General features: G+C 39.6%; 1 protein-coding gene across 5 annotated transcripts in view; it reads right to left on the bottom strand.

Moving 5' to 3' along the window:
* ntrk3b (neurotrophic tyrosine kinase, receptor, type 3b) overlaps positions 1 to 20,436 on the bottom strand; it is a 159,532-nt gene that overhangs the window by 33,378 nt on the left and 105,718 nt on the right. For all 5 annotated transcript variants that reach the window (XM_020079640.2, XM_020079643.2, XM_020079641.2 and 2 more), the window contains one exon: positions 3,481 to 3,669. In XM_020079640.2, coding sequence (XP_019935199.1) covers positions 3,481 to 3,669 — 189 coding nt within the window. The remainder of the gene's footprint in view (positions 1 to 3,480; positions 3,670 to 20,436) is intronic.

Raw genomic sequence — 20,436 nt, 5'->3', positions numbered from 1 at the left:
TCCCAACACAAAATGGTTATATTTGACATGTGAGAGGAGAGGAGAGGAGAGGTGTGTTATCCAGCCTGAGCTGTTAGGCACAGATACACTATAAATGTATTTTTGTATAAAGACAGAAAAGTACATTTATGTGTAGGTTTTGGCACAATATTACTAATTCTGAATTTGTTTTATTCTGCTGTTAAAAACCTGCCGACTGGATTCTCAGTGATGAACTGTGGTGCAGACGTGTCAACACAAGAAGTTATTTTAAACATGCAACTTTAATGAAGAAATCTTTAACTGCCGTGTTCATGCTGGAACCAAATGGGTCATGTGTTAATGTACATCATGTTGCATTAATAGGTCTCATATTTCTATTAAAATACCAAGTGACAAGCAGTTTTTCTAAGTCGACACCGTAGGAGCCAAAAACTGTAGAGAGATGGTTGAGTATTTTAATTGAACCTAGCTAGTACGTATTTAGCTTCTTGCCACTGCTCTGCTTTGCAAAGATTCGCAAACGAATTAAACATGTTTGCAGAAGCAAACATTTTTTAATTTACTCTTTAATGAATGAAATTTTTATTACACGCTGCTTTGTCTGTGTTGTTCAGTATTTGGAGCTCTTTTCTACTGAGTAGTTTCTGTTTCGCTTCTGGATTTTTGGCCGAGCTAAAAGAACTCATCCTGGACTTCTTCAGTAAGAAATTAAAGTCTTTTTTTTTTAATTGTGGCTAGCCTGTGGGGGTGTTCTGTCTCAAACTATAATTCATGGAATTATTGCCTTGGATTATGATAACTGCTTTTCACTCAATCTGCTCTGCATTCCCACTCAAATGCTGAGCTTTCAAGCTACCAAATGAGCAACTCCTTGTCTCTGCTGGAGACATTTTGATCTTCAGAAACATCACCTTGAGCATAATTATGCCTCTGTTATGCTAGAAGCAGGGGGTAAAAGAGCGTGGGTTTGTCCGAGCTGTGCCCACATGTGATATCCCTAATAACATGGATATAATGAAAGGCTACGCGCTATACTCCAACATCAAAAGCTATTGTCTAATTTTGGCCAGTGGGATGTGACAAATCCGTAATTAAAATAGCAAGCTGCGTGATAAAACAAAGCCACTCACTCTGAGACGGCGGATCCTGCTAGATATGGATCTGTCATTAGGCTAAAGAATTGTCCTTTGCCTTTCTGCCTTTATCTCCCTAATGCTGCTACATTTCCCCAGGATTGGCTTTTTTCAGCTTGGCTTGAAAAAAAAAAAAGCTGATCTCAACGAATGTCCTAATCAGTCACGGATCGGCTGTTTACCGCTGCAATAAGTTGAGGCCACTGGTTCATCCCGAAGATGAACCCATTGCATGCACGCCATGTTTTTAAATTGGCATCAGAATGACAACTCTTTTGCTCTGCTGTAATGCCCTCAGTCTGCCGAGCTTGTTTACAAATGCATGTGTACATGTCGCCAGTTCAGCTGGAGGACAACTGCGATTGGATGATTTTTATGTTCTTTTTTTTCATGGAGTGAAGAATTCACAGCAGAAACAGTAACAGAATTGCTGTTACTGTGTGCTCTGTTTCAGCTGACTACTAACTTTTTAATTGATGGAACGATACATACAGTATATATTTGGCAGGATTGACTTGAAGATCAAATACTCATGAATAATACATCTGGTGAGACATGCTGGGATCACTGGTGTGAGTCATGCAGCAGGTGATTTCCTATCACATGCAGCTGTTTTAACAGAAGCCAGCATGGCAGACAGCAGCAACAGACTGTTAAAAAGGGTTTCCATATGCACAGTGCATGCCCAACAGTGAGGAACACTTTAAATTACCCAGAAAGCCAGTGGTGGAAGCAGACTGGGACTGACCTGAACTACCAATGGCCCTGGTTAAGAAGAGGTGTGTGTGTGTGTGTATGTGCACGTGTTTGTGTGGAAGACACCCTGGAAGCACACTGGATAAGAAGCTTTCAGGTAAATGAATGAATACATTATGGATTGGTGGCAAACCATCAATAAAGCAGCAGTGTTTGAGCTGAGTGAAGATCTCTGGTTGACATGTGAAGCCTGAGAAAAGAGAGAATGAGAGGCCAGCCGGACAAAGGGGACCCAGCGGGGACCTGGGGCTACCTGAGGGAAATAGATTCTACCTTACAAGCCACACTAACAGAAAGCCTACATTCACGTACATGCACAGATTATTTTTCACTGTTGTACACCCACACACATAGTGTAGATATACACCCATGGATACACACAGATTTTTCCTTTGTCTGTGTGTGTGTGTCCTTAGGGGGAAGCATATATTCATATTCAGTGAACGATTGCAAGAGGCAGAAGCCGTTCAGAGCCATTTTGTTTTTCAAGCCCATGGCAGAAAGCAGTGGCCATTATGACCTTGTGATGAATTCAGGGTCCATTTCCTACAGTTTCCTTTTTCAGGCATGCACTCTGAATTAAATTGAAAAAGAATAGACTAAAAGACTGATGATGCTGCATTCTGAGAGGGAGAACATAGGGTGAAATTCAGGTTCTGACTTTCAATTCCAGGTTCACCGTAATCGGGAGAGAGTTTCATTTGTGCCCGTTGTCATTTATTCATTAGCTCACAATCAGATCTCCTGTGCAAGGCATGAGACATTATAAATCAGTCACTGGCTGGCCATTAACAATTCATGCTATTCCTAATACATATGACTCGTCATTTATTTATCACCTCAAATGGGATTTCCTTCCTCCTCATTGGCTCTGATTCAGAAGTCAACTTATCTCAGCCTTACCAACGGCCATTTTCAGAGTGAGCCAAGATGTAAACAATGCATTTTAAAGCTGAGAGGAACCAGGGACGACAGATCTAGTCAGCTGCCTTTTGGACCGGAGGGGAGCGTTTCCCCTGACTAAATCCAGTTGGGGAAACAGCTGGTGCCAGTTGTTTTCTGCTGATTCTCTTGAGCAGTTGATGTAATTGTGAGTAATTAGGCCTTAAAGTTGTCTTGTCTTTTCCCCAACAAGTATTAAATCCCGGGAGAGAGTGAGTGAGGTGAAGTGGAAGGTGAGCTGTCTGAACACCAGAGGGTTGCTTTTGTCAACAGATTCTATATGAAAAATCTGGAACAGTGCCACCATATGCAAACACCACATGATCACAATGGCTCTGTATATGACACTATTGCCAAGGGCCCTGGCACTTCTTGTTGTAAAGATAAACAGCAAATTACACTGGAGATGAACCGGCTGGAATGAGCCACATAAAGACATGGTTATTGGTATCTGGCTCTTCGCCCAGATGTTGCACTGTGAAGGATTGTGTGTCTTATGTGTCTTATAAACTTAAAATATCCAACCACATCAACCTGGTCCAAGGGGCCCTTTGTACCTCTACCAAGGTGAGATCAAAGAATATGTGATGATGGGCAGCAGTAGACATGAAGAACACATTCCCACTATGAACTGCTAACAAAGAGAAATATTAGCTATGCTACTTACGGGTAGTTGGCTTGTTACAGTTGTGCCCATGTCTGAAGTACTGAGGGTTCTCCACCACAGGAATACGGGTCATCCCTATAACAACCGCATCAGGACCCGCATCAAGAGTACAGGGGGTAATAATCCCGTGGTTGACATGATGAAGAGGGCTGGCAGAGTCTTCCTCTCCACTTATCACAGCTACTGGACCTGGAGGAAGAGGAGACAGATGACATGTTACCCAACAGTTCACAAGTTAAAATGTGGAGCTTCAGTAAAGGTTATCTGACGTAATAATATAAAATGTAATATAATATTGATAAGTAAGTGTTATTGTTTCATGAGAAAACATACTGATTTGCTCAGCCTCTCCATTCCCCACTTTCTCTCAGCCTCTCCTCCGTGCACGCTCAATCTCAACATGATATATAATATATATATATATAAAATATATAGAGCTCCTAATGGCTGGCCTGTAATATCACGGGAGGATACAGTGTGGTTAATAACAATGTTACTATTTTTAATGAGGAAACACTTGACTGTAACCATGGTTATCAAAATATTTGTGAAAATATATAGCCTATAAATTTTGCTTATACAGATTTTACTTTCTTGAAGGTTCACAATCAACAGATGTATACAACAGTAATGTTTCTTCATTCTAAAATTACAAATCTGCTAGTATTGCCTCGACCGAGGAGGTTATGCTTTCATACCTGTACGTTTGTTTGTTTGTAACAAAGGTTACACAAAAACAATTGAAGGAATTTCCACAAAACATGGTGGAAGGATTTGGTATGGGTCAGGAGAGAACTCCCTACATTTTGGTGTAGATCCGTATCAGGGGGCGGATCGAAGATCATATTTTTCACTTTAACATTGTAAGAGGGTATTTTTCAAAATTTTTGTCGATATTTAATTTGTGATCGTGATGAAATAAATTAGACATAATAAGGGGACTGATATCTATGTGTTTGTGTAATTTGGTGCAACTCAACTGAATTTGAGAGGACTTTTAGGCGTTGGTGGAGGTATGCGCTCTGCTGAGAAACAATCTATTTTAAATCTGCTCCGCTTCAACAAAACTAACAAACCTGAGTTTGACATATAGCTTTTACATCAGCTCAGATCAACCAAACCAACACACAAGAGTCTGTTTTGAACCTTAGCTTTCATTTCTCAAGTGATGTGAAATGAGTTTGTCAAACGTGACCTCTCACTCAACCATGTTTATTAATTATCCTATTCATACAGCCTTCTAAATATTCTCGTATGATATATGAACACGATCAGTTACCAACATCAATATATACTAATATATGTTTAAATCATCATGAGCACAGCTGGTGCTGGAGCAGCAGGACTGGGTATGCTGGATAAATTTACGGTGTCATACAACACAGACCTGACAAGACCGAACATGATTTCCTGCCTCTAATCAAAATTCAAAGTCAAGATTTACTGTCAGACAATGTGATCCAGTTTTCTGTTCTATTACTGCTGTGGGAAAAGCAACACAGAGCTGTGACAACTGCAATCTTCTGGGCAGGGGGGGTGGGACAGCAAGTGAATATGAAGTCAGCACTAGATGATTCAGTAGAGACGTGACAGGGAATCTGTTTACCCACAAAGTTGAGTCTCTTCCTCACCTTACATAGAAAACTGTAGTCAAGACCCAGTCATATCAAATTATACACCCTCAGCTGCAGAGGGGTGGTGCAGAGGGGAGAGGAGTCCTCTGATGAAGCAACACATGTGAGCAACGATTTATTCACAGCACTGGCTCTTATACATGCGTTTCAATACCTGAGCATCCACTTTGTCAGGGAACCGAGCACAGGTCTTCACTGGCTGACTACCTCCAGAACTCCCCTAATGCCTCTGACCCTCCACTACACTGCACAGGCTATACTCACACAACACTTTTTCAGACATCAGTACACTTGAAATAAAATCATTGCACAGAGGGTCAAGATGAGTCATGGGTAGAAGTCTTTAAAAAACTGAGAAAAGATAACCCTGAATGGATCCTATGTATTATGTTCTGCTTTTTAATTCGATGTGAAATGGAATGAAAGCCCATCTGATCAGACTTCAGTGCCAGATGGATGAGGCCTTGGGGAATGCCTGGCCTTGGTCCAAACCACAGCACTCAAAAACTACACAAAAACCTGATTCTGTGGAAGATGAAGTTTTTCTGAAGAGTAAGGGGGAAATGGTAATTTTTGACTTGAGAGCATCCTGAAAATTGCATTTATGTTACCTTGGTGATGAAAAGGCCCAACGGCCTGTGAGAGAGTTTTTATCATCTGAGATGTCGCTTATGGACTGAATGGGATTCAGCACTAGACATTACCCCCCCAAACGTCTACCTCGTTTCTCTCTATTAAATCAACTTTGATTTATTCAAGAGAAATGGGAAATGAAATGAGACAAATTTCGACTATTTTCTATTCTTTTTATGTCTCATCTCTACACAACCTTTTTTGGTTCATACAGAAGGTAAATTAAATCAGACCTTGATATAGCTTTAAACATTTTGTATTCATCATATTAAATACAGACATCTTCATCTACCTTAAATCAAGTCTTTGCTTCTAAACCCTTGTATTGGCACTGACACTATTATTTTCTGGCCATAAAGCATGATATCAGCAGTGGTGGGTAGAGACCGAAACAGTACTCAAGGAAACGTATTGTTACTTTATAATCATAATGACTCTGGTATTAGTAAAAGAACTCGCAAAAATAAGTACTTGAGTCAGAGTAAAAAAGTATCTCATAAAAATGTACTCAAGTAGTGAGTTACTTCTTTGAATGTATTCTGTTCAAACAGGATATTAAGAGGTAATAACAATTTAAAGTGCACATTGATAGTAATTAATAAAGTGAAAAATTTTAAACTAAGCAAATGCCAAAATACATGCTGTTAAGCACTGTTTGCTTTCAAACATCAAGAGAAATCCTTCACTGAATCCTCATAGGAAAGGCTTGGATGCACATGCATTCAGTTTTTCAAAACAAACTTTGACTAAAAAATGTTTAACTAATTAGTGCAAGATAGGAAGATATGGACATTTGCACTTCACAGAAGAATAGATAATGAAAATGATCTTTCACCACAGTTTTAGTGTTTATCTGTTGATTATGTCACAAACATAAATATTTGCAACACTTCCTGTACCCCTTTCAAAGTAAAAGCACTACAGCGTTTCTACTGTTTAAACAAGGTTTTTTTAGTGTTATCGCAGGACCAGAAGATGCACGGTTTCATTGCGTAGTTTCCTGGCAATTAGTCTCATTTATAGCTTTATTTTTATTCAAGCAAATACAGCGAACACACCACAGAACTCACATTGCAGCTCCGCTACAGACATGCTACAGGCACATTGCCTGTGTAAACAACAGACAAATGTGACATGCAGCAGATCCATTGCATATCCACTACTTGTGTAAGACCTCTTGATTTCTTACACTGAAAGAAGTAAAGAAGCAAGACCAAATTATTTCTCAGAACTAATCACCAGCACTCATCATAATTCCAGATTCCTTTTCAAAACCATTAATAGACTCATAAACTCCTTCTGCCCTGTTAGCCATTTCAAATACTGACTGTGAAACATCTGAAGACACTAAGGTGCAACTGAATATTATTATTTTCATTACCACAACTAGTCTGACAGAGCTTAAATATGATGGTAACACAACTGTTCCTGGTCCCCCCCTCTCTTTTTTCTCTCTTCACAGTCGCTAAAGTGCTGCTCATTGTGGAAACAGCTGGTTTTCTCTATACATTTTATTCTATTCAGTTGTTTTTTACAATTTATTTTATGAAGCATAATAAAGATGTCACATTATTCTTTCTTTTATGTATAAAGACTCCAAGATTGATCCATTACGTGTAAGACCTCCTCACTGTTCTTAGAAAGTGCATAAGCATTACACTAATACATATTGGCCTTTTGTTATATTGTTGATGTAAATTACATCTCAATAATTACTGATATTGTTTTATTGCCCAGACCAATGAAAGCTTTCAGTTCTAAAGTAATGTAAACTCACATCATATTCTAATTGCCTTGGATTTGATTAAATCTCACAGGCTGAATGTGAAACTACATTGCAGGTTTGTTGGACCCATAAACATAAACATTATTTTTAACTCAACACATGTGTTTGTAGGTTCTAGAAAATGTTGGCCGCTTATAATTGTGAGACAAAAAAGCCTTTATCAAAGAACATGTAATTCACTTTATAATCTGACCAACTAAAAAACTTTGAATTAAATGTTACCTGCGGGGTCTTGATAGTTAAAGTCATTGTGTTTGATAGTGCACAGAACGTAGCAGTGATGCACCACAGCTCTGAAAGTAACAAATACAGAGCTGAAGCTGACCTGTGAGGCAGAATGTGACGTGTCTAATCTCCATGCAGCAACTTTCTGTTTTGTCAGTCACATAAAATGGCTGCTCTCTCTCTCTCTCTCTCTCTCTCTGTCTCTCTCTCTCTCATACACACACACACACACACACACACACACTGAATGTTACAGCTCAGCTGCCATAAACTAGCTGCGCTTCAGTAGGTCGACTAGCTAATGTTAGTGTAGCAAGTCATGGCCAGAGAAGCTACAGCTTTTTTCCTGGTTCTGCTGCAGTCGTCCTGTCACTGTTTGACAGAAAAGTGGCCAATCAAAACAATAAATCTTTTAAAGACAGGAGAGCTGTACTGTGCTCACATTGACCCTGGGGAAACAGGGTAATCCTTATATTGATAGCAAAATATACAAGCACATTTCTGTAGTATCCTCTTCTCCAACTCTCATTGAGAAAACAAATGAGAGCATTGAGCAAAATATACAGCGAAAACTGACGAATAATAACAATAACTTGATCACATAAAAATTATCCAAATGGTGATAATAAAGAACTACTCTGACAGATACTTTAAATTTGCCTTAATACACGGTCTAAAAAAGTGTTATTCACACCTACATCTCATAAAGAAGTTGGCAAGAACGTGCAGTAGTTGATCATCTGAGGGCATGGCACTACTAGCAAATATATATATATATATAAAATTCACCAGTTGGTCCAATTATTCCTTATGGAAAAGTCTTATATCACTGTGACATGCTGTCGTTTGAACATTAGTTAAATCTCACTGCTCACATACTTCAACGTTTTGTCTGACAAAATGCTTCTCCAGCCAACATCCCTCTATTTTTTCAGAAATATGTCACTGCAGTAAATATCTCTCCATGATTCTCTAGGAGATATGTAACCACAGATGGCATTACTCAAAGTCCCTTCCTTTTGACGTTCTGCAATCCCAGCAAATGTGCACCAAATGTTTTATGTTCATGCAAGGTGCAGGTGCATTAGCTAATTCAGCCAAATCAATTTATCAAGTGTGACACATGCATCATCTGTTTGTCAGAGTTTAAAAGTCAAAGTAATTTACTCAACGGGAGCAGAGACAGTGTGGCCTTACTCTCCTGGGTTTTCAAAAACACTCGCTCATTAAGATATTGTTAAAGTGTTGAATCAGTTAACCAGGCCTCAATCATGAATAAAGGAAGCACTCTAACCTTTGAACTAGCCTCATTTCAGAGACAAGCTGATTTAACATTCCAGACTTTGAAGCTCAACACAAGTTCACAGGAAAACTTCCTCATATTCAATCACTTATAATTCTCTCTCTTTCTCTCTCTCTGCTGCGGAATTTTCCATGACTAATCAGATTCTGCCACAATCTCATCCAGCCAATCATGTGGTTGTTGTCTAATTCTACATTTGTTCTTCTCTGCATAATTTCAGTGATCCGATGTAACAGGCCTCCACATCAAACCCCTTAGGGGTTTCATCCAAAGCCCTGTTTGAGTCCAGCAGAGTCATTCATCATCATATCAGGATTATCAACCACCACCACCGGTGTCTAAATCCCGGAGGTTGGGGGGGTATTCACATTCATTCAAAGGAATTGTGTGTCGTTTCAAATTGGTTCTAACTAGATTTTTAGAAGAATAACAGCCCTCATGTTTATGATTATTAAAATGACTGATTCCACAAATCAATTCATTCAAACATAACAAAAAACAGTAAAGCACGTATAATGACTATATCATTGCACGATCTAAATCTGTCATAAAACCTTTTAGTGTGTAGGTTACTAACGCTGAAGTTGCTGTTGCTGTTTCCTGCACTGAAGGGGATTTTAAAATATTAAGGGGCCAGAAGCAGAAGAAGAGGAGAATGCTGCCTGAAATAGACGCCAAAAGGTGGGCTCATACCCACCGTCTACATCTGATGAGTCAGAACCTTCTAAGATTAATCGCAATGAACTTAAACTAAAACAGGGCCCAAAAATCACCTAGAAACTTCCCATACTATAACTATAACTCATTATTACACACTTATATTCAGATAACTCTCTATTCATACATTGTATTCATATACAGGATGGGAAGCAGGAGCAGGAGCTGATTGGTGATTTGGTCAACCCTAACCCTAACCCTACAGGATAGAAAAGTGAGAACAACTACAGTCTATCCAGAAATACAGATATACACATTTTTTTGCTGCTTGGAGACAAAGACAGCTGCAGCAAATTCAACACCTCAACACTATCGGGAGGAAAATAAGCTTTACTACTGTTTACGACTTTTTCATTCTGAGGTTGTTCGTTTGTATATGTGTGTGTTCCTTCCTGAACTAAGTTGTGAAATGACAATTGCCAAAATGTTTATAGGATTGTATAAATCATTTATTTCTCCTTCTTCACATCTATGAAATAGACACATCATTCCTAGTTTCAGACATATGACCTTGTGTGTTTTGTTGTCTTCTTCTTGGGTAATAAAATCTATTTACGAGCCTCCCATTCCCTCTCTAATGTAACCATGAGGACCCACAATAAGGACCGTGACACAGCCAAGAGTGTGATATCTACTGGGGTGGTAAAACTGTGTACTCTGCAGAGAGCAGGGCAGTACTTTTGTACTTTTGTTTGCATATCACCTCTCAAGCCACAATGCGGCAGTTATCGGTTAAAGTTGTAGAGCACGTACCATGTATGTGCATCCTGAAAGGAAAATCTGCAGATGTGATTTTTACTGGTACAACATGAATGGACATGTTCTTCTGTAAAGGATAAGTGATTATGTATTCATGGGTTATTTAACAGATTTGATGTCTAACGTACAGAAAACTTGAACTACCGTAAGAGTATTATACCAAATGGATGGGAACAGAAATCAATTTATCCTCATGAGATTAGAGACTTTCAGGGTTGAATTTACACCAGAGACAGGATGGCAACTTCTAACCCAAGCAAAACATTCCTGCAGAGGCCTTCAGACCTCTCAGGTCAACCATCTGTGAGACATAATTAGGGTCAGGCATCATATGCCTTACACAATACTAAAGTTATCAAAGTCACTGACAGTAATTCTGGTTACTTTTCTATAGAGAGAACATAGACTATAGTTTTGTTAGCAATCAATCCCACAATTTCTTATGGCTGGAAATTACTATTAATCCCTGACTGAATAGTCCCCTGAATAGTCTAATCAAACCTACACTTTGTGTGTGCATGTGTTTGTGTGTGTCAATTAAACTTGACCTGTGTTTTAAGATTGATACAGGTTGGATATGAGCAGTAAAGTCACATTATGGTTGCTTTCCCTTTGCTTTAGCCTGAGTACTGACAATATGTTATTAGTAGGAAATTTCCTCATTGTTATTCCTGGTTCTGCTGCAGGAGATATGTTTTTATAAAAAACAGGTATTTCTGGTCTCACCTGCACAGCTTATTTATTCCAGCTCTTGTTTTTTCTTTTTACAGTAAATTTTTTTTAAATAATATTTTTGCAAATATACGTGACAAAAACACATAAGAATGTGTCTAAGTGTCCCTACAAACGGAAGTGAACACTGAAGGTGAAAAAAAGAAGAAAAGGCAGCGGTGACTCTGTAGGGTTTTCCCTGTGGTGGGTAATAAATTGTGCAAAGTGTGATTGCTTCCGTTCCACCTTCTTGAGGTAATTATCACACAGATTTCTTTCAAAGGTAGTTAATTAGAGCTGGAATTAACTTGAGGACATGTAAAATGAACAAGAGAACACAGGAAGGATAACTTACTGAGGCAAGGCCCCGCTTCTAGTTAGCAATGGATTTGAAATTAATCAAATGCAGTCTTGGGAAGAGTGGAAAACAGTGAAATTTAGGCAAACATTGTCCCTGTGGTAAAGCAAAGACAAGAGGTCGGCAGGACTCAAATATCCACCTACTGTCATAATGTTTAATGCATTTTTCATTAGTCTGTCAAAAGTAGTTATTTGCAACAGGTTCATTTGCTGCCATTCAACAAAAAAATATTTTATCTTCCAAATTCTCAAAATGCTACGCCACTATTTCAAAATAGCAAACTCTAGCTGAATCAGTTAATCACTTTTGAAAATCATTGAGGTTACTAGTCAAGCTAGCCACTGTGTAAACCTACACAGCGAGTGTCACATTATAAAAAGGCCAGTTAATTGCCAAATGCCACAATTGTGTGAAGAATCCCTGAGGGTGTGTGCGAAGCTCAGATGAAAGCTCCCTTTGCTGCACAGGGAAAGACATGTAACTAACTCTACTGACGAATGGCCTCAACCTGCCCACTCAACCTCCCACTCACAGACAAACATGATGAACATGTGACAGCCGTGCAGGCCGGCAGCAAACCAACACTCATCCCTTTTCTCATAAAATTCAATAGCAGCCCCTGTGCAGTGAAACACCTCTTGACTGCATGTTGTTTCCTCTCCAGTTGATGGTGACCAACTGTGGCTAAATATGAGCACTCTGACAGCTGGTATTTATGGTCCTCTTCAATGTAGGCTATTGACAATTTACAATCGCCACACACAGCACAAAATGCTCTCTCTTTATTGTGGTATTTATTGGCTAACACTGAGGCGGAGTCGAAACAGAAATAAACAGACATTTGTAAACCCATCAGTTGTATCTGAAGCCACTTGTATGTCCTCTAAAATCAAGCATCCACACCTCGGCGAACATTATCTGCAATGACACAGCACTGAACCAATTACAGTTGGTGTTGCTGTGTATGTGTGGTACTGATGCTGAGAATGATAATAAAACAAAACACCGAAATTGTTATTCTGACTCTGCTCCCAAAGTGCACTATCAGCTTTTATATCTTTGACAAGACATTACCCTTTAAGCTCCCTGAAGACAGACGAAGCAATTTTACACAAGTCTGAAAAGAGATGGAAAATGACATCATGCCACAGCCGACCTGTCTCAGGTCTGTTCCTTGATTTATGACAACGACAGAGTAAGGATCTTTACCAAATGCAGGAGCTACATTTCATTACCTGTTATGTAACCAAACACAAATTGTCAACAAAAAAAAATGCAGCAATCTGAGAAGACATTCAGAGCCAAACAAGTCTCCACTCTGTTAAGGGTTTCATTCTTCTCTCAGGGCAGGGTGATCAGAAACAGCCAAAAAAAACCTTGTGGTGGCATTGTTATGGAAGCTAGTTTGCATCCTGAACTCAGCAGTAGAAGCAACAGCTTACGCATCCACAGCAGCAACTGTGTTCTTGACGGCTATATGTTTTCTTGCGGCATTAGAATATGAAACGATTCCCCAACGTCGAGCATCTGACAGAGTTTGCATGTAAATCACAGGAGAGAGTGAGAGTCACATTCAGCCACTGCAACCCACAAAATGGCTTGATGATTGTGTGCATCAGTGATGTGGGTGCAGCCTCTGTATGCTAATATGTCCTGTCATGCAACTGGGAGGCAACAAGTGTCTCAGTGGGGGGTTAGCAGAGAGGTAAATTATTAGTCACAAGAGGCCTGTGGACAGAGGTGATTGTTACTTAGCAGACAATCTGCATATCACCAAAATGAATCAGTTCAAAGGCAGCACTGAACCTGAATGATTCCCTCTTTATAAATATTTATGGCAGCCTGGGTAGCAAGACAGACAGCTACTTCATTGTGCTCCCAAGAGAAAAAAATATTTTCACAGTCTGCACATGGAACATGAGCAGTTCACTGCTCACAGACTCGCAGTATAGACATTTGTAGCTGAGTAGGTATAAAAATGATAGCTAAAAAACTCACAAAGGAGTGAGGAGCCGTGTACATCTTACTGTGTGTGCATCGCTGGCACAGGAAAGAAGACGGAGAGAATACACTCATGCTCGCACCTCTGTGAGGTTGTATACAGCAGGGCTTTGAGCTAAATGCAAACACCAGGATGCTAACATGCTGATATAGATAATGTTGAGCTTGTCCATCTGCTGTGGTCCTTTAACTTTGGTGGTAATGTGAGAATTTCAAGTGAGCAAATGGGCGTGTTGACTACATTTCTAACAGGCAACAGATGGTAAACTAAAAGAAAAATACACATGTAAAAGAAGATTTCAATTTTTTGGCAATAAGGGCCAAGGCAGATGTTAAGGTGCTCCAAACAAAAACACATGATTCCAATTTTTTAAACGTTATGAGCTGCCCCCTGCATGCGCTACTTAGGCCTCAAACCCTCGCCTGAATGTTCCAGACATTTTCCTGTTGTTGTAAATGTATCTGACCCAGAATCTACTGTTGTCGTTTTTATAAATGAAAGGCAAACTAACAGGACCCAATTTCGATTTGTACCAAAATATTTAGGTTCTTTTTCTAACTTCGTTCAGTGTGCCCAGATATTTCACACCAAACGTGTCAGCCTCCTGATGACACAGAGGAAATATGTCGAGGAATTGACACAGTGAGCATCTTCTGGGAACCATGAATCTACACAATTTCATGGATATCCATGTGAGCCAACATTATAATGTTAAATGTTCAGTATGTAGAATTCAGTGACATCCAGCATAAAAGAGAACCTGTGGTGAACTTCAGTTGTCACAAAAACTCAGAAGGTTTTAGTTTGTCCACTTTAGACAATAGTAAAAAAATATGGAGGCCTCCACAGAAAGGACCCCCCTCCATGTAAATATAAAGCTCTTAGATATAAAGGGCCCATTCCAGGGAAAGAAACAACAACAATTCATTCAATTTAGATGAAACACACCAGTGAAAACATCACAAGGATTATTTTATATTCCATTTCTGCCAAAAATCCCTTTCACCTAAATCTTAAACACTGGACCTTTAAAGAGAATTAGGGGAAAAGTTTAGAATAAAGCTGTGAAAAGCTGCTGATTTAATTTTTCACAGCAAGGGTTCTCAGCTAGTTAAGGGAAAAGAGGGAAGCAGTCTTTCTGTTTTGTGATTGTATTCTAGACTTAAAATTAAAAGGAGGAAGCACATCGATGTCAACGTTATCCACATTTTCTGCACTTGGGTGTAATCAGGGCCCGTTTCTTAAGCATTAATTCAGGACTAGATTAGAATACACATGCACAATTAAATTGCTGAACTGCTGTGGGGTTTCAGGTTATCAGTTATTAATGGTAATGTCCCTGTTTTTGCCCTCATAGCACCTTCTTTTGTTTTCTCTCCACTATTGGGAGGACAACTTTCTTTCCATTCAGGGATCTTAGATGTCAGGACATTGAACATGTTTGCCAAAGTGAGTTGAAATTCACACAGCCATACTGAAAATGATCAGATAATAAAATTTCTCCTGAATGATCGCAACAGCAATTGATCAAAACCTAAAATCCCCTATCAGCATGTTTTACTGGAGTAACTGCTGTTTCATCATAACTTAAAAGCACTTTTTAAAAAGACTCTCATTATTTATTTCATCTCTCTCTATTGTCTCTTTCCATCCCTGCTTCTCTCTTGTTTACAGCCCCAGGGGTCTTTCTGCCTCAGATCGTTCACAACTGCCTTCCTTCATTGGAGGGTTCAGGACCAAACAGATTTGTTAGCCTGGGCGGTGGAGGAAGGAGAGGAGGAGGGGGAGGAGGAGGAGGTAGAGTGTGTGTGTGTGAGCACGTAGGGTCATTCTGATTACATACTGAAGTGTGTCACATGAATACAAATCAACCTTCACATTCCACTGCCTAATACCATCTTTTTCATACACCGGACATCTTTATTCTATTGCTGCTGTTACATAGAGAGCACAAAGAGACTGAAGCGTGAAACAGCTGTGAGGAGAGCTGAATGAACATTTTTGTGCAATTGTTTTTATTCCATTACAGAATCAACATGTGATTGATTGAAATACATTACAACTAAACTGATTACTACTACTTATATGCAAACATTCATTTTTTAAAGGAATTTAAGGTTGAGCAAGTTGGACTTGTTATGTGGATCCTGGTCTCCAGTGTCTGTGCTCATTATGCACATAATTCGCCATTGGAAGCAATATGCTACCTGTAGCATGATCTTCACTGGAAATTAGAATCGTCAAAACCCCAGATTACACTAAATTAATGTTAAGGTTAAAAATGAATATGGTTAGTTATGGAGAGTGCCTCAGATATATTGAAAATGCCAGGTCAGGCATCGGTACACAAATCTGATACCACATCAACAACAAAAAGTGTATTAGTTTCACTATATTTGTAGTGAGATTTATTTATTTAAGATGTTATTTTATACATGTGCTGGTATCGGATTGGAACACAATCACTCGTATTAAAATAAGTGAAGGGAAAAAGGTGTCAGAACAGCTCAAGTTGGGAAAGGATGGTTGTCATGGTTGGTTGTCATGGTTATGAAATATAATGTGCGCAGTAAAATTAAACAACCCTTCAACTCTCACCCAAAGCCTTACTTTTATCTCCAACATCTAGGGCACTTCCTGTGTCAACAATGTACAGTGATAAGGTGCAGAATCATTGATTAGGTTGTAATAACTATTAATATCCTTTAGCTGCTGTATTGCAGGCCACTTATCATCTAACCAGCATGCATGTGCTGCATGAACAACAAGAGAGATTACAGCACAGTGTCTGGTGTGCTTATCTACAAAAGAAAGATTCAATGCTGCAAGGGCATCTCTTTCATGATAACAGGATGTATTTGTACTGTCACAGTTTTTCAATTAAATACTCATCCTGCAAACAAATGTAATGAACTGCAGCCAGGTCACATCAGTCACGGATAAAAACATCAGAGGATTGATGGTAATATGAGTGTCAATTAAACTGAAAATAGTCCTGTTTCACCTTGGGCTCCATCCGTTACAAATACACCGTACCTATGACATATACGACACTCGGGTTGCTTAGTGGTGAGGTGCTACAGCAGACAGGCCCTTTAATATTTCAGTCAGACTCTCAGCAGACTGATGGCTTACAGGGGCAGCCATGCAGGGCGCACAGCCAAGGTTAGCCGTGATATCAACCTCCCTTCGTTGGAACCCGAACACTGTACTACTATGCTCAGAGAATGGGCGCCACTCCCTCATAGGTTCTTTAGTTCAGGTTAGAGTGTCATATCACATGCTGCCTCATATATAAGATTTAGTGCTCTCTGTGTTTTTTTTAGTAATGATCATTCTCTAAGCACTTAAATAGTTTTTTTAAAGCATCATAAAGGGTATATATGGAGCTATAGAATGTGTTATAAACTGTAATCAAGTCTGTTTTCATGAGTAATAATTGGGTCAATACTTATTTTCTCTCCACTGACTGTATGTAGTGTAATACTATCTAAAAACTAGTATCTAAATAGTAACCAAAGCCTCTTTTCCATCTGGCTTTTGTCTGCAATGGGAATGGATGCAATCTGCATTCACTCCTGGGTAAAAGGACTCTGCAGAAGACGGTTTCAATTGGCTCCGGCATCGATTGGCAGTGATGGAAACATGTCACCTGAGTGAACATGCTAATTTGGCAAGACAGCGAGGTGAGAGATCTTTACTGATCTTTACACCGGGGAAGAAAAACAGACAAGCAAACTCCTCTGCTCTCATGTTTGATAAATCTGAATATACCTGCTAATTGTGGTATAAAAGAGGTTTTAGTGTGTCAGTCCCACAACACATTTTCACGCAAAACATCAATGCAGAAATTGAACCAGTAAAAAAAGGTAGCTTGGAAAAAAAAAGCTTCAAATAATCCACCCCCATCTCTACGCCCTTTAAAATGATTGATTTGACTGTCTCTCTCCACATGGAAGCCTCATCCAGCCAAACACACTGTGGGAGATGTCATGTCGGATATACAAGAGTCTATAGGCATTTCAAACAAAACAAACATCAAAACTTGTCCAAGGGCGACTGCTGTGGGTGACACATTGTGAAACAGAACACATCATTACCCACGGCATCCTGTCAATCAGTGTCATGTGCACAGGGATGAAGTTACTAAATTTAACATTTCCTGTAGTCCGCTTGAACAGATTCATGTCTATGTAAACACAGAGGGGACTTTGGACCTGAGTTTGAAAATGTCTATTGTCTTTTTTTTTCCCCAGATAAAAAACTCCAAAACTAATTTTGAAAGGAGGAGATGAACTAGGATCCTTCAGAGAAAACTCAACACAAAACCCGGTTCTGCCAGCACAGAATCAAGATTGGAATGAGGGAGGGCGGGGGGCTAAATTCTAGGTTGCCTAATCCGACTTAGTGTGACTGAGGGGGCACCATGAAAGAGAAAGAGAAGCCAACCAGCTAATACGGCCAATTAAACTTCCCCTGCCCCCGCACATGCCACCCCACCCCCCTTTAGCAAACACTTCAAAGTGCTGCCATCAGCGAAGAGCAATAAAGTGAATGAGCTGCCAGAAAATGGGCCAGGGTGCTGAGGATGCTGAGACAAGGGGCGGTCATGATGCTCATCACGCAAAAGAAACCCTGGCGCTCCCATGTTTTCAGAGCAAAATGGATGTCCGCCACATGCCATGCAGAGACAACAGATGAAATATGTCTTTATTATAACTAATACATTATATTATATAATATAACCAAATATAGCAGAAAGCAGTATAACGGATTTTTCAACAAACCTAGTGATGGCAATAGGGTCGCTGGCTGTGCCTGTGAGTGCGATGAAAAGAGAGCTACATTATTAACGCTCTGTGTCAGAATGTCCTAGAAGACAGAGCAATCTCCCAGCAGGAGATCTGAAATGGCATCCTCTTCTGACGACCATACCTGACGACTAAATCTGAGAAAATATAGCATCTGAGTGTTTTTGTGAAATGGAGGATAGACCCAGTATAAGCTGAGAACAGCCAGGTCCATAGGGGGACAGGCAGAAGCAGAGATTTTTATTTTTCAGCTCCAGGTAACACTATTTCAAAGAGCAGAATTGGAGCGTCTCATTACACAAAATACATTTCACACAAATCCCTTCCTTTACATAAAACCCTGAAGTTTTTCTTCCTCTGTCCTTTTTAGAAATATTCTTATCTCTCTCTCTCTTTCTCTGTTTCCCTTCCAGAGCCCAGCTATTTTGTGTCCTGCTGGGCAATCGCAACGGGATGATTTCCACACCGATCTGAGCGCCATTTAAATAAACATCAACAGAAGATGTCAGAGGAAGCTTGAGAAAAGCACCAGAGGCTTATCCTCTACTATAGCTTTAAAGAGTTAAGAGGAGCCATGCAGTCCCTTCATTTCTCTCTGTATGCTGTTTGAATCACCAGCATCCAGCCATCGCTGCTTTGGCTATGTCCACTTTATGTGAGATAGAAAGACCAACCTTCAGCTCCCAGTGTGGCTCTCTGTTTCTTCAGGAAGGGCTTCTTGTAGTAACTTTTTTTCAATGTTCACTTGCAGGCTCAGTGCGATCTTTAGCTCTTGATTAATTGTTATTAAACTTAAATGCAGTACACAAAGAGATATACAGTATGTATGTCTAAGTGAGCTCTGTAATTAAGGCATATATAAATACATGATTAAGATTATGAATGGAATCACAGACTCTTAAATCCTTTTTAATCAAAGTACTGAGTCCCAGAAAGCCTCCGTCTGGTTCTTCTCTTCTAATGTTTTGTCTATTTATCAGCTATAGGATGAAGCCCTGATCCACCAGTGTTACTTTTTCTCACCAGTCTGATGTATGGCATTGTCTTTCAATGATTCACAGGGTGTAGTCACACAGCCTTTGTACAGAGGGTTTGAAAGTTGTTTGCATGAACTTTCAAGGCTTCATTAACTTCAACAGGAAAGCTTTAAAATCCCTGACAAAAAGTCTATAATCAATTATACATGATTTCTGATTTTTGATTTTTTTCAGTTTTTAACTAGGCAAACTTTTTTTTTTCTTTTTTTCCTTCCCTTTGTGCCATTTTAGGTTAGTCATTGGACATTAACTCTTTCAGTTGCAATCAAAACTGGAAAAATTGAGTGATTTTGTCGTGCAGAAAAATCGGCAATGACAAATAATGCACAGTCCTATGGATGAGCACTTTAAAAGAATGCATGTACTAAAAAATAAAAATATTTCTCTGTCATAAATCATCCAGGATTTCCAGAATTGACTCAGAAGCATCTCAGCTGCACACTCAGGACCTCTACACAGCCCATACTGACAGCATCAACGCTTCTTCATAGACCTCTATCCCCATTACTCTGTTCTCTTTTCTTTTGTATTTGCATTGCTAAGCTGTTGGCAGCGCTTGTCATTTTGTTTCATAAGTGATAGCAATTATTATTCCAGCGCCTGGGATCAAAGAGACACCAAAAGGAGGTTTTTAGACGGGGGAAAACACCAAACACCGCTTCCCCTCTTCTGTTTACACTGATAGAGGCTGAGGCCTAGGAGGAAGAGTGAAAATGACTGACAGAATGGGAGTACACCTCCTGTTTTTTAATCCTGGAGAAGGAGGGCGATGAAGGGAAGGATGGAGAGGAGAGGTTTGTACAAAGGCCAAACCATACCATTAACTAGGAGGCTTCCTCTGTCTTACAGTGGATTAGTCACATTACTGATTATTTTTCAGGTCGGGGAAAGCTCGAAGCATTGAACCGAGCAACAATTACACTACTCATAATGAGACAGTGGGGCCTCAACCTCAAATAATGAGCCTCTTCAAGATA

The sequence above is a fragment of the Paralichthys olivaceus genome, chromosome 1, assembly GCF_024713975.1.
Source record: "Paralichthys olivaceus isolate ysfri-2021 chromosome 1, ASM2471397v2, whole genome shotgun sequence".
In the NCBI taxonomy this organism is placed as follows: domain Eukaryota; kingdom Metazoa; phylum Chordata; class Actinopteri; order Pleuronectiformes; family Paralichthyidae; genus Paralichthys; species Paralichthys olivaceus.
Note: the sequence above shows the minus strand (reverse complement) of the source record. Positions and strands in the feature narration are given on the sequence as shown.